This window comes from Prosopis cineraria, unplaced genomic scaffold (assembly GCF_029017545.1).
Source record: "Prosopis cineraria cultivar Desert tree isolate PC_DT_omini unplaced genomic scaffold, ASM2901754v1 PC2029, whole genome shotgun sequence".
NCBI classification, from domain to species: Eukaryota; Viridiplantae; Streptophyta; class Magnoliopsida; order Fabales; family Fabaceae; genus Prosopis; species Prosopis cineraria.
In genome coordinates, this window is record NW_026557354.1 from 1,880 (window position 1) to 17,538 (window position 15,659).

General features: G+C 33.9%; 1 protein-coding gene across 3 annotated transcripts; it reads right to left on the minus strand.

The window, feature by feature from the left end:
• Positions 1 to 2,426: 2,426 nt before the first annotated feature.
• On the minus strand, positions 2,427 to 13,515 carry LOC129301300 (probable inactive ATP-dependent zinc metalloprotease FTSHI 4, chloroplastic). 3 transcript variants are annotated; one of them, XR_008590947.1, is made up of 17 exons: positions 13,190 to 13,515; positions 12,001 to 12,256; positions 10,471 to 10,843; positions 9,286 to 9,544; positions 8,637 to 8,768; positions 7,029 to 7,103; positions 6,835 to 6,960; positions 6,641 to 6,750; positions 6,484 to 6,562; positions 6,204 to 6,341; positions 6,003 to 6,114; positions 4,808 to 4,971; positions 4,590 to 4,695; positions 4,333 to 4,409; positions 4,083 to 4,226; positions 3,533 to 3,979; positions 2,427 to 3,053 (listed from the first exon to the last, which is right to left on the minus strand). XR_008590947.1 is itself a non-coding variant. In XM_054939871.1 (17 exons), the coding sequence occupies exons 1-16, from the start codon at positions 13,457 to 13,459 to the stop codon at positions 3,836 to 3,838; spliced, it is 2,448 nt and encodes an 815-aa protein (XP_054795846.1). In that variant the 5' UTR covers positions 13,460 to 13,514; the 3' UTR covers positions 2,427 to 3,053; positions 3,808 to 3,835. The 3 variants fall into 3 exon arrangements, 2 of the variants coding, with proteins under 2 accessions (XP_054795846.1, XP_054795844.1); XM_054939871.1 differs by having other exon boundaries at positions 3,808 to 3,979; positions 12,118 to 12,256; positions 13,190 to 13,514; XM_054939869.1 differs by having other exon boundaries at positions 3,808 to 3,979; positions 13,190 to 13,513.
• Positions 13,516 to 15,659: the final 2,144 nt, after the last annotated feature.

The following is a 15,659-nucleotide window of genomic DNA, read 5'->3' on the forward strand; positions in this document are numbered from 1 at the left end:
ACATTCACAAGTGTATTAACGTCCATTAACTCAAAAGCTAATATGAATCGAATATGATTCATCCTCAAAATACATTCAAAAAGAAACGACAAAATACACTTTGAGTTTCGTCAACAATATAAACATGTAATGTTCCAATAACATTCCACGTTCAAGATAAAATCATACATAAATATTCCTTCTATTTTTTATTATTAAAGAAACTATTACTTTTAATTTATATTTTTTGATAAACAAAATTATTTATTTCAATAAACATTTATTACATGTTTCCTTAATAATCACCATCCAAATTTACAATGAAAAACAATTAATGTATGGTTATCTTAATTAATGTAAGGTATTTTAGTTCATTTTTTTATTTTCAAATATAATTATTATGATTAATCAATTTTTTTTAAAATGTGTGATTCAGTTTTTTCCCTTTATATATAAAAACGAAAGGAGTAACTATTTCAACTTCATCAATATATTTATTCTTTACCACCTTCGCCAAGACAAAAATCACCAACACTAATCATCATTATTATTCAAAAACTTGAATATGTTTAAAAGCCGGATTGAATGTTAAATTGAAAAAATCATTGGGTCTTATTTTTATGGTATAATTGGTCAGACTAGAGATAGAATCACTAACCTAATAATTAAATGAAAAATAATATTAAATACATTATATATATATATATAAGAAATAAAAATTCATAGTATGTTTAATTGTTAATAAAATAACACATGACCATAAATCAACAATATTATGCTCCCTCCATACCTCAATAAAGGACATTAGTAACTAATTCATGATTCTAAAAAAAACATAAATTGAAACCTAAATTTTTTTTAAAAAATTATATCATTTCAATTATACCCTCATTAAATATTTTATATAAGTGCCTTGATAATGACAATTAAAATTCAATGCATCATTTTTTTAAAAAAAGTAATAAATGAAGTAAAGGTATAGTTAAAAAATCAATTATAAAGCTACTTAATACCCTATATTTTGAATCAAATAAAATTTTTAGAAGATGTCCTATATTATAGTTCAGAGGGAGTAAATTATAATTTTATAACTTATTAAATATAGGTAAATCTTTTTAAATTATGAGTAGGCCGAAAAACATTTGCATTTATGTCTATAATTGTCAACATCTTCTTGAGAATGTGATCCCAAATCATATCATAAATATGTAAAAAGTTTAAAAATAAAGTTGGCTTTTAGTAGAAGGATATAAGTTTTGAATTTGACTGAGTTTTAAACATTTTTAGCCTTTTTTATATTATATTTAAACTCATTTGATTTTTTAAAAACCGTTCAAATTTTCAATTCAATTTTAATTTCTAACTTAATAACAGCTCAACTCTAATCTAATTCAACTCAACCATAAAAATGGTCTTTTATCTAAACCAAGCTATTAATAGCCTTGGTTGACGGTCCAATCTATTCTTAAAACAGTGGTTTTAAACTACGTGGGGTGTATTGGTTTCATGCTTCCCAACCAGCAAAATGCTTCCACCACAACATGGTTTTAGTAAGTAGATGTTGAATTCAGGTTAAGGGGAGAAATCACATCTCTATGATTACATGTGTGTACCTAATTTGTGTACAATTTAATGAGAAAGTGAGTGTTGTTTAGTGATTGTATTTAGTGACTGTGGAAGGTGCTTACTTGGAGGGTAGCAAGCTACTACTCATGAGGCGTTGTTTGTCAGATAGGAAACAGACAGAACAAGAGTCACGGGTCGCTATTGAATTAACTGCATTTCAGAATCTTAATCAAATGTCTGTTCACTTTTCAAAAGTTCCCGTCTTCACGAGCTGAAATTCATCAATTATTGGGTCCTTTATAGATTTTATTTACCCGCGTATCCTTGCTTAACACAGCCGTTAAAGCCATTTGTCTCAAAATGTCTTGAATTAATGGCAGATTTTACAATTCCAGCGACAGCTTAGGAGGAAAAACTCTTTGAACTTGTAAATTTTACTTTTTCTGAAAAATTTCTCTATAAAAGATTCATAACAATGCACCCCCCATTTGAGAGCCGCCACATCATTTACTTAACTTCTTACCGGTCTGAATCCTCCGCACATATCTCTCCCCATGACATCAACCTCAATGAAATTACCAATGCTTAGAATATAAGTCCAAATGAAAAATTCATCCTAAAAGACTAATATGTTGGGTGAAAAAATCCCTTGAACCTATAAATATCACTTGTGAGCCATATGAGATTTGTAACACATCACGCGCATCATGCATCGGAGGAGGTGGCTGCTAGAAGATGAGAATCTGTAAATGCAAGCTACCACCCAAAGGGAGAGCTTGGGTGCTCTGAAACTTGTCAGAATTATATATATATATATATATATATTTTTGTGCCATTCAACCGATAAATAAATGAATTATGGAAGTCACAACACAATCCAATTAGCATAATCACTCTGTAAAGAATATCCAAATTTTCTTCCTACACCCAAAAAATGATATAAGAACCCTGCCACACTCAAGGAGTATAAAACAGAAATCAGTTTTACAAAAAATGGGATTCCTTGAAAAACTTCCTATAAAAGACTAAGAACAACAAGTGTTCTCCTACCATATGGAATCGGCTATATAGCTATATTGATTACATGATGTTCTTGTACTCTATCAACAACTAAGACTTTGGATATAATGTTAACGCAACATACATTTATAATCAAAACAAATTATTCCTGTAGAGTTACTCTGATGATTTTGTTGGGGATACATGCAATTCTCTGCTGTACAGCAACTCAGCAAGGATGACTTCAAGTTTACAGTATACCCACAATGACGCATCCCTGTGATACATTTAGATTTCTGAAGCTGAAGTTCAACAGAAGTATTTTAGTGGCTACAACCCTTTCATTCAGAGACTTGCACTTCGTTGGAGCTCAAACTGAACACCCCAGTGCCTCATTTGTGCCTCAGTGTCAGTAGTCTCTCCGTTTGAATTTAATGAAACTCTGCAACTACTATGGACCTAGTTCTAGTTCCCTCTTGAGCAAGTCTTTTTTGAACGAGTTCAAAATGCTGCGCACAAAGCAAGCAAACTGATGAGTATTATCATGTGATAGAGAGGATAAATAATATGCATTACAAGTTGAGATATTTATGTCTTTCCAACCTAATAATTAAAAAGGAAAACTTTCTCATATCATAGCTTCCTATAAGCAGACTTTATTTTAATAAAAAGGAAGTTTTCAATCAAGGACCCGTAAGAATAATAATTAATCTAAAAGATTCAAAATTCCTTTAAATGATCATAATTGTCATATATCATTGGTGCTTCTCAAAATTACCACTGATACTCCCTAAAATTACATATTTTTATACTTTTTTAATGACACGGAAAAGTCTGACTTCCAGAAACTTTGGAATTGGGAAAGCACAAAGGATAACTTTGATCTTCAAAAGCAATTAAGAATTTCAAAATCCTCTCAAGTAATTATTACTTCAAATGGGTCCTTAAGTGGAATTTTCTCCCAAATTAAATGTGCACAGAAAATTACGCAAGAGAGGAGATGGGGAGGGGTGAATCACTGCTACTTCTCTGACTTGTTTAATGGTGCCCAGATTCTTTTCCCCATCTGATGGCAGATGCCCACAGCCACTGAAGTTACAATAATGTGTTTATAATTGTCAACTTATTCTCTTTTCTGTATTTTTTTCCTTTTCGGCTGTTAGCTGTCACCTTATTCTGATACTTCCACGACAAGAGAACCGAACAACAAAGACAACAAATAAAAGATTATCAAAACTGAGATGCGATATGATGCCCATGAACCTGAAGCCGCAGGAGACATAATTTTCTTTCAAAGGAAATGGCTTGCCAACAAAAGTTGTGGTTTTTCTTCATCTTCCTGAACCTCCTTCGAAGCTTCCTCTTTAATTTCTTGTACCCTCTTGTCCCAGATGTCATCCACCAGTTTCCAAGTTTCATCACTGACAATTTGGGTCTGCAGTAAAAAGGCGGAAACAGGAAATAGAGAAGAGTGTTTGTCAGCTAAATGAGAAGATAAGGCAACTTATAAAACTAGAAGAACATGCTTTTGCATGCACCTCCATCGGGCGGGGTGCACCAAAGGTTGAAAACCCAACATTGCCTGGTGCAAATGTAACCCTCCCTGGAAGAGAGATTCCATGGATTCCCCATCGTCCAGCATAAATCAGTGCTCCATATTCATCGATTGGACTTACATTAGGCTATGCAAGAAAGAAAGCAAGAGATTGACGTCATAAATAGAACATTGAAGATAGTAGGCAATCAAAAGAACAGGACAATAATATCCCACTGAAGTTAAACCTGTACCTGAGCTTCACGAGGAGCTCTCCTATAAATTTCCCAGATTTCATCAGCATTAATTTGTCCCTTTTCAAGCAATATATCTGCAAAATGGTGAGGGTGGAACAATCCTCTCAGTTTTTATGAACTTTTTAAATTAAACTTAACCAAAACCTGCTAATCCACTTTGTAGTAAACCTAATTGTTTTAATGTGAAATAAATGAAGAAGCTGCTGAAAGATAAAGCCCATCTTGCTAATGGACAAATAAACACAGAATGAGACCTGTGATTGTCTCAACAGCTGAATGATATTCTCGCAACACCGATGAACACTTCTCCACAGCATAACGCATATACTCATCTCGGAGTGCTTCAAGCTTCATTGCTAGCTGTGGTAAATGCTTTAACATAAGTCATGCTAGAATTGTAATTTTAAAACACTTCTGTAAAGTGACAGAAAACACTGTAAAAGTAGCTCTTACAGTTGGACCCTACACATACGTTAGGCACCATATCACTTTCATATCTGTAGAATGCTTTCCCAAATGCTGTCATTCCTGTCTGCAGAATTAAAAATTCAGCAAGCCTTGAAGCTTTTAATGTTGCATTTGTAGAGATCCAGCACAAGTTGTCAATCCCAAACATCTCCTCCTCGATTACTCTTGCTACAAATTATTAAAAAAATAAAACAGAAAAAAAAAACGGGGAAAGTGCACACAAAAGATCAGAGAAAATTAGCCAACAATCAAACGGCAGAACAGATTTTAGTTCCTAATTTCTCACAAAAGCTTTCAAGAGCAATATATTACAAAAACAATATAGAACTGTCTGCATTGGCATCTATAACAAGAAACTTCATCCAACATCAGAATCTCAGGTGTTGGAACCTGATCCTTAACAAAACTTTTCCTACTGAAAGAGTGTTGCTTAAATCATTCTCCCAAATAACTTTAAGTTTCGTATCATCCAAGCACTTCTTTCTGAAATCTCATAAATCCCTTTTCTCCTGGCTTTAAAAGACTTCCCAATTATATAACTTAACAAAATAAAATAGATCAGTTCTATAAGAAATCTACAAGGAACTGACTTCATAAGATGATTTTTGCAAACCATAGTGTGGCAGATGACAACTTCAAAGACTCCCACATTAAGCAAAAGGCTTTACATAATGCTAGGAGAACTAGTTCACTAAAATAAACCATAGAATCCCATACTACTCAATGAAGAACTTAGACGTCTCATACTACTTTAATTGATCATTGGCCCCACTAGAGAGTCAGCGTCCCAATGGTTACATTCTATACACTTTAATTAGTAACACTTCACTCAACATCCTCATCCATCAGAACCCTCCACCAGTTAGAATCCTATGCAGGTAGCCCTTATGAGAGACACTGAACACTAGTTCTAATACCAATTGATTATTGCCCAAGTGGGAGGGAGAACCTCCCTCAAAAATTAGATATTAAAGCGGGAGAATCAATCAATTTAAGTACTATATAAAGCATCTCATACTAGTCAATGCAGGACTTAAGCGTCTCATATTACCTTTGCCTTCATCACTATCACAATTCAAACCAAAACAACTTATTCTGTCAACAGGACTAAGAAAATGACCATCCAGTGAAAAGAATCTCGAACTGTTTGAAGAAACAACATCTACAAGAGAATAAATCAGAAGTGCATAGCAACTTACGAGCACAAGCACGCACTATAGAATTTATGTAATCTGATTTCCTGGCAAAAACCTTTCCAGAAGCTTCAGCATACTGCATATTTGGTTGGCTGCTGATGGAATTTATGTTGGTCTGTAAACCATAAACACAGTAGTGAATCAACATTTCTAGAATACAATGAACTTGCAAAACAAGACAAAAGGAAATATCTCAGCCTCAACCTCAACGAAAGGGCGGTGCGGTTCAGGAAAGCAACAAGCAAGAACAGCAACAGCTGCTTCTCTGTAAGCCAATCTCAGTCTCAATTCTTCAGGAACTTCAGCACTATCCTCTTGCCCAGTTTCAAATGTTCCCTTTTGCTGTAAATCCATAAGATCATTCAGAGGGACATGAAATTGCATGAAAAATTTAAAATATAATGTATCAAACACACAACAGGAAAAATAATTGCCCATTTAGTCCCCCCCCCCCAAAAAAAAAAAAGTGGGGTAAACCACCAACCCTTTTCAATGCCTCAACTAGTTCATCCCGTCCAATGTAATCCAAATCCTTCCTGGCTGTCAAAATTCCAGCTTCATTCCTGTCATTTAACTCATGATAAATCAGTCCACATGTAAAATTGACACAGCAGTACCAATGACAATCAAGAATTAGTTACAGTATATTTTGCAGCTCTGCCCCAGTAAAATCTTCAGTGAGCTCAGCAATTTCTTTTAGTAGCATCTCCTTTTCATCCTCTGAACGGAAAAATTTATTTCTGGCATGCACCTAAAACCCATAAAAGAAAAATCAACGAACAACAACTTAAAGAAAGCCAGTGAAATGCATATAAAGATCTTGCCCCAGAAAAACCTTTAAAATGGCCAATCTTCCATCTTTTGACGGTAAACCAACTCTGATAATCTTATCAAAACGACCCTTCCTCAGAAGAGCAGGATCAAGAATATCCAATCTATTTGTTGCACCAATTACAAGCACCTGAAACTCAAGTTTAGTGAATCAGACAATAACTTCCTTATGATACAGGAAACTATTTAGAAGCATACCTGTTCTGTAGAAACTTTAAATCCATCCATCTCAGTCAGTATTTGAAGTAAGCCTTGTTCCCTTTCAGCCCCGCCCTACATAACAATTGCAAACACAGGTTTCATTAGGAGGGAACAAGGGAGCACAATGAAGCAATAGAAGGAAAGCAGAACTTAACATAGGCAAAACAAAGTACAGACTTGGCAGTGAATACAATTAAATGATTTTCTGTCATCAATATAGCCAAAGAAGAAGCAAAATACTTAAATAACAACTGGTTAAGAATCAACCCCCCATAAAATCATCATGCAATCACCATGCCTGATACCTTTTCTAACACTATATCTTTAAAACCCATAGTACCATAAACATGAAAATATTATTAATAAATGCAATTTTTTTTATTGTTCTCTCCCATTGATCATTCAAAGGAGTTGCCATTTTTTATTTCACACACTGACCAAAAGTATTTGAGAGCATGGCTTCTTGTAATTATTATAGTTATGATCAGGCTCCAATTCCACACATGGAACAGTGTCTAAGGGCCTGTTCGGTTTCTATTCTCATTCTCTGTTTTTAAAAATTGTTTTGTAATATAGTTTTTAAAATTGTTTTTCAAAACAAAATAAAATGAAAATCCATTTGGTTATGTCAATTAAAAAATGAATTGATAGTAATAATTATATGCAGTTAATGGTGGTGATTAATTATAGAAATTGATCCCGGTAACTATAATTTCCACTAATCAAATGTAGTGTATTTTAAAAATAAGAAAAATAAAACAGAAACAACTTGAAATTGTTTCTATTTTTTCGTTTTTAAAAACAAAAAATGAAAAAAAAAATTGGAAACAATTAAATGAAAAACACTTATCTAAACAAGTTTTTAAATTTTTCTGTTTTCAAAAACAAAAAACAGCTTTTAAAAACAAAAAACAAAAAACAAACAGGCCCTAAGTTTCCCTAACCAAACAACTAAAAAACAATATGATAAAGGCCCTCCATTGCCTTGTATTATGCTGTAGCTATTCATTTGGGTTCATCTTGCTCTTGCAATCACAGAACTTAAGGCATAAGTCCCCTGTGGGTTGATCAGAACACCCGCGCATGCGCACATATAAAGCAGTTATATTTAGTGTTTGGAAGAAAACAGCTCAAGAAATTTGATATGTCTGGCTTCAGCAGAATATTACCTTATATCCTATCCTAACACATGGCTGACACTATAGTGATGAAGAATGACAGCATCAGATTTATGCCACTACAAACTTTATCACATCTTGTGCATACACATTCACCAAATTCAGTACTCATCCCAAACGGTTGGATAAAAGTATAATTATTTTAAGCTAAGTTGAGTATCAACTTTTAAATGTTACTGTAGGCCCAATAAATCTGAATCTGTGTGCTTGTGCATTTAACTGTGGATGCATAAAAATTTAAGAACTAAATTAGCTCTGTAGAATAATTTGAGTCTCAGGAAAATTTTATAATACCATAAATGTAATGCAATGAAATAATTTCAAACTAACTCCAAAAATTCTCTAGAACATAAATGTTGAATAAATAACGTCATTGCCATTCTATACATCCATAGCTGTAGGATGAAAAGTTTCTTGATTATCTTACTCCACCAATATCTGGTCCTCCTCGCTTGCTACCAATAGCATCTATCTCATCTATAAAAATGATAGAAGGTGCATATGATCTGGCATTGCTAAAAAGGTCTTTAACACGTGATGCAGCAACCCCTACAAACATCTGAGAGGAGAAAAAGTTTATCTAACCAGCTGCAGTCTAACATGAAATTATTAAGACAAAAACAACTGATATGACAAGGAATATTTGCCATGATTAAAGAACAATGTGAGGATAAAAGACACATAAAACAAGTTATCATACTTTTATCTATGTCAAACTTGTCTGTGTTTTATAAGAAGGACTAGCTATTAGGCAGTGAAACACCAGTTGATTACTAATCATCGATATCAATATATATATAATCTCTAGGAAGTTTAGCCATAAACAATACAGCTTATTTCGCACACTCCATACAGTAAGCGGACCCACATCTAGTTATTGAAATTGCCACTCAACCAGGTTGTACAAAATCTCCATCCCTGTCCTATAGAAGATTTCACGATTTGGGATTTGAACTTTCAACAAAGAACACTAACTTGAGTTCCAAATTCTCCATTATTTTCTGTGATGAAACCAAATTCTCTTTCTTGTAAATTTCCATTCAATTTACTGAATAAAATCAGAGAATAGGCAAAACCTCTACAAAATCAGTGCCATTTGCTGCAAAAAAAGGCAGCCCTGCTTCACCAGCGATGGCCTTAGCCAGCAATGTTTTTCCAGTTCCCGGAGGCCCATGGAGAAGCACGCCTTTTGGACAATAAATTCCTTTGTCTTGAAACTCCTCTTCATTCTTTAAAATTCGGACAATCTCTTGTAGTTCCCTCTTTATATATTCCTGGCCAGCAAAATCATCAAATGTAACACCAGTTCTTTCTTCTGCAGATATAAATTTAGCCCTGAGGGAAAGCAAAAAAAAAAAAAAAAAAATCAGATCTAGATAAAGAGCTTTGTTATGAAATTCTTTTTCTTTCTGCACTGAAAATAATTACACACTGCACTTAGACTCTCGAACTACTTTCAACACATCATCAGTTATCATGAACCTGTCATTTGAACACCATAGTTCATATGACTTGAAAATTTGCGAAAATGTTGAACTGTCTAACCAAAGTAGCATCAACAAAACTCTAAATACATGAAGAAAAAGAAATACAATAAACAACAAAATGATTAGGCAAATCCAAGATAGGGAGCCAAAGTGTATTGCTCACTATGATTATGCAAACAAGTGAATATCAAAATATTTGTAAGCACTAAGCAGCACAATTGAAACCCTTTAAAGACATAGCGGAAAGCGGCTATAGCTCCAGATTATTTTTTACTATATCGTGAGGCTAAGCAGGCCCACGGGTTAAGTTCATAACAGTGACTTTAGTTGCTTAGTATTCAGGATGTCAACAGTAAATAGCACCATTCTGCAGACTGATCTGACTTCTGGACATGGACTGAGAAAAAAGTATATTGAGTTCAGAATAAGTTTCCAAAGTAAATAATCAGCAGCAGGCTGAGAAATGGCCACCCCTCTTCAACTATAACCAAAAGAAAATGAACAGCATTCCCTAAAAGGTTATATTGCCTCTCAAAAATGCAGAACAACTTTTTTTTGTCTAAATCATGAATTGATCATATTAAAGAACTACCTATAAAAAAGCATAAGCTGTGTAATAAAAGCACATAATAGGACGCATCCTCATAACTACAAGTAAAAACAAGTAGAACAATAGACACAGTAAAAAGCTAAAACCTTGCCATATGCAACAGAAGTCAAGCTCCAGCAAAAAAGTGGAACAGATAAATGGAAAAAGAAAAATTCTCCACTCACCGGCTCTTGCCTAGTGATCCAAGTGTACGAAGTTCAAGTGGCTGCCTAGCTTGTGGACTAGGTTTTCCCAAATCACAAGGTATCAACTTTGCATAAATTGGTCTCATCAAATTATCAATCCATACATAAAAACCAACAGCTAGGGCAAGCCGCATAGACCATATAACTGCAGTTGCAATGGTTGAATATACTTCTGCAGGTACTGCATCCACGTTAATGACATCAACATTAACAACTTGTTGATGCAGCTTTCTCCAAACATCATTCCAGCAATCTATCGGCATCCGGTCAACTACATGGCGCCGAAACACAATATCCTTAGGATTCCCTTCAGTTCCTGATGACTGTCCATTCTTATAATATGGTAGAATCACTGCATAATTGAGTCAATAAATATTCAACATGAGGTTGTACAGAGCAGCAAAGATGGAAGAACAGTAAGCGTTCTACTAACACATTTAGTATCATTAAAGAACTCCGTGCAACATAGCAGTAGTTAATTATTCTCCTATTAAGGAGTATAATAAAGAATAATATATGAATATAGAGGTAACAAAATTGAAGGCTTCAGCCTCAGACTACTCTTAGACAAAGAACAGAATGTCAAATGACTGCAATGGCATTTGGGAACTAACACATAATGGAAGCTTTAAACATAGAAAGTTAAAAACATTTAAACGGACTGTTTCAAAATTTTCCATAATCTTTATTAAGGGAAAAACCCATAACCTTAAAAATCAATAAATTATTATTAGATAGGGTGAATGCATTGCAATTTACAAATGCAAATCAATTACAAATGATCAAAGGAATTACATTTTCTCTTTTTCCTGCTCTTACTCCTCCTTCTTGAGATTGAAAAAAAAAAAAAAAAAGCACAAAACTTGTGCACATCCACACACAGTTACAAGCAATAACTAACAAAGGCATTCACACTTGATCATAGCCTTTTCCTTGCCACCACGGCCACCAAGAGCAAATTGAACATTGAGATAGACTTGGAGCATAATGCCAATTCTGGAGTTCATAAGTTATAGAGCCACTGTTAGGCCTTGTCCATTTTTTTATACTGCAAAATAGGTCAGGAGTGCAGAGTGTTCATCTTTTCTCACTTCATCCCTTCCCTTACCATTCCATCCCCTCCGCTCCAAAACCTCCAAACATAGCCTTAGTTTGCAACAAAAATATATAGATTTACTTAAATAGATGCAAATGCATGATGCAAAATAGTCTGGAATATGGCAATGATTTGATCAACCATGCAATGTACTGAATCAAACGTTCAATATTTATTTAGTACGTAATGTTATAACATGATGTTTACATAGAGCTATCATATGTCGATGAACCTTACTACAGAGATGGTATGAACTATAATTTGTTCTAATAAATTTTCTTGTTAACATTTAAAGTCAGCGACAGCCTCATGTGTAATTACCAAACAAAACTTGTAAGAAATCAGTGTTCAGTAACTTAATTAGCCAACAGGTTTTGTATCAGCATAATAATCCTGAAAAAATAAAAATCCACCTGATATACTTTGACCATAATTTGAGTACTCGATAAACTGGACATTATTTGAATCAAGTAGTCTCAGAAAATCACTGAAGTCTATCCTGTGTGAGTTCTCTGGGTCCCACTCTGTACCCTTTAGTTTGCCACGCATAGTCAATAAAGCTCTGCTCCAAGATGAAGCCATGACAAGTTGCCTCTCTAACTGCACATTAGCCTTGTTCTCAAATTCTTCTAAGTCACTTATTCGTTTCCTTTCAGCCTCCTTCAGTTTCTGAAAGATATCATAGTTATATTATTCTCAGTATTTTAGAAGTTCAAAATGTGATACCATCATCATCACGTGAACATGTAACAATGTCCAACAAATTGCGCCAAATAAGATAAAGTTGGACCTCTAAGATGCAATGGCAAAATGGGAAACTGAAAACCAAAATGTTTCCTACAAGTCTCCAATGTAATTGCTTTCTCAAAAGCGTGCCAAATGTGGCCACCCCTTAGCACCAAACGCTCTCAAAGTGATAAATCCTATATTTGAAAGTTCTAACCACCACTTCTTCTCATACGAAGGAGAACTCCAAGATTTCCGTTAAAAATGAAAAATTCATAATCACTTGTTCCATACCAAGACCAATATTACATACGGGAGTCAAAACTTCTCCCGCTCAGTCCTGCCATACTTTAAATGATCTGAAAAGTCCAAACTAAGAATCCACACCCCGCCCGAAAACACACGAAAACAGAAAAAAGGAAAGGAGTTCAACTTTGTTAGGGATCAATGACAGGCATAAAGGAGAAAAACAAAAGAACCAAAAAAAAAAAAAAAAAAACAGCAAGACACTAATGCCAGATGCGGAGTCAGTCAGAAATCCAACTCCCTTCGTTTTACAGATACCCCATTTCTGACATTCCAGTAGAAAATTCGTAAAGGTCCTCATTTTAAATTGCCAGTGTATCTACTAAAAGAAAGACTATTTTCTTCCGAATGTCAAATTCAGCAGCGAAACTTCATCAATGTGGCTTACAGTTTCGCAGTAGTTTAGTTATCGACAAAATACCAGGACACGAGACTCTGCATGAACAGGCAACCAAGTTTTCATTCTTCAGAACTATGTTGCGCTCTTCAATTTTTTTTCCATTGCTTCCATCAAACGCAGCTAAACAGAGAAAGTGATAAGGGGAGTTTAAAAAAAAAAAAAAAACCAACCTCGAACAGCTTAAGAGACTCAGCATCTTCTTCCTCATTCTGGGTTCCAGTAAGTGAACTGGAAGTTGAATCCGAAGCTTTGTAGGCACTTATTCTAATTGTCCTGTGACTGGTGCAAGGCTTATTATACCGTAATTTGGTTCTCAGAACGCGTTTTACATAAGAAAATCGAGGTAAAGATGGTGGGTAATGGTCTAAGAGGGTTTTAGAGCTGGATAGGGGCCTTGCGGAGTGAAGAATATCAACAGTATAGGGAAATTGAGAATTCATGTTTAGCTGCTAAAGTATTCTGCACCTCTATCTCTCACTACTTGCTTACACTTTATCCCACCAGTCGCCGCTAAATCTTCATGTTCACTTCGTGTAAAAGTGGTCCGGTGGAGCCCTGTAGTTCTTCTACAGGAGTATAGTGTTTCCTCCCCAATCTGGTAATTTATGGTTAAACTTTTTTAAAAAATAATAATAATAATAAAATGAGGAGGTCATATTTTTTAGGAGAATTGCACCTAATATCCTTAAAATGAAAATAATAATAATAATAATGCAAGACTCAACATATTTCAAAAAGAGAATTACATCCAAATCTTTTAAAAAAATTAATTATTATAAAATTTATTAATAACTAAATTAAAGTATTAATATAATTAATTTTTTATATGATACTTTAATATAATTATTTATATTTTAAATTATTTATACGAACTCAAAAAGTTTCAAATGTAAATATATTTTTTCATGAATATATACTTAAAATATTTGTATATTTAGAAAAAAAATTAATCTTGCAAAAAAAAAGGGGGAAAGTCATTCTGAGGTCTCATGGAAGCATTCAAAATACGTTGAAGTCCCATGAATTCATTAAATAGCTGCCAGATTCCCAGAGACTTAAGGGTAAATAAGTTTGAAAAAGAAATTACTAATTTGTTCCTTTACCATTAAAAAGAAAATTTTGCTTAAACGCACATCTCACGAAACCCATGATCAGTAATACTAAAGATTGATGCATGTCCATGATTGTTGATCATGATAGGGTAATTTTTATTTCCTCATATCTATAATTACCGCCCTTGTTTTTATCTAAACGAGGTGGGAGTGTTCATCTGCGACTGCAGTATTTCATCGATGGAAAACAATACCGTGATTGTTGAGCGAGTAAACAATTTCTTATGCATTAATAATTTCATTATTGTTTAAGGGTAGGATAATGCTTTTTGGTATACATGTGATCATTTGATTTGCATAGCTAATGGGTATAGATTTATCTGGTGCGACATTGATGTGTTGAAAAATATCTTATACGAATAACTCTACATGTTGTCAATAGTGTATTCTTATGTTGTCAATATGCTATGAATAATTGTCGATACACTGTATTGTGCAGAATGACTTGTAAGAATTCTTGTACTACCATAAAACATGTATTATGTTATGTTTTTTTCATATAAGGGACATTTTACATATTATTCTCAAGCATGTAACGCAAGCTTATTTTGTTAAAAAAATCTCTATTATGAAACAACACTGCATCTTGTCAGTAGTGGATAAATGTGTTGTCATTATGCTGTGTGTAGTTGTCAATCTATTGTATGTGGGGTAGGTTGACCTGTAAGATGGCAAGTTCTTCTGGAGAACATGTATTATATTTTTTTCATATAGGAGACATTTTCAAAATTATGACCAAAAAAATATACAATATGTTGGGAGTAGTGTTAGAACAAGAACAATAAACGAATGGACAGCGTATGAAGAGTTAACAAGAATGATATCATCAAATGAGTAGCACATACATGCTCTTGTTTAGCATGGCAAATGAGTAAAATACCTTGTGCACATGCATGTGCAGCAATCAAGCTAGTTTATGACAATGTGTAACAGAAGATACATGCCAGTAATATAAGGCTGGTAGCCACACATGACTATCCATGTGACGGTGATAAATTTATTAACCTAAACCTGCTTGAAGCTACCAATGACTATAAGGCCTTCAAGTAGGCCAAAGCGTAAAAGAAGAGAATTTCAAATCTAAAATAAAAGGGTTTATCATTAGGCAAGATGCCATAAGACTGGTCATACCTCCAAGACTCGCAAAAATCCTAATCCATGCTAAAAAATATCAGAGACAAGTGTACTTTTTTGTTTATATATCTAGAATTTATCTTTTTGTTTATTGCACCTAATGTATCAGCATCGTTAATGAAGAATGCATAGCCTGTCAATGAAGTGATAACTTATAGTTAATGGCCAATGGCAAGTAGTCAATCAGTTCTTGTAACTAGTTGATTTTTAAAGGGAATCATTGCACTTAATGTATCAGCACTTATCAATGAAAAATGCATAGCTTATTAATATAATGATAACCTATAGTTTATGGCCAATGGCAAATAGTCAACAAGTTTTTTTTTAACTGGTTAATTTTTAAAGGAAATAACAGCACCTAACGTATTAACACTTGTTAATGACGATTGCATAG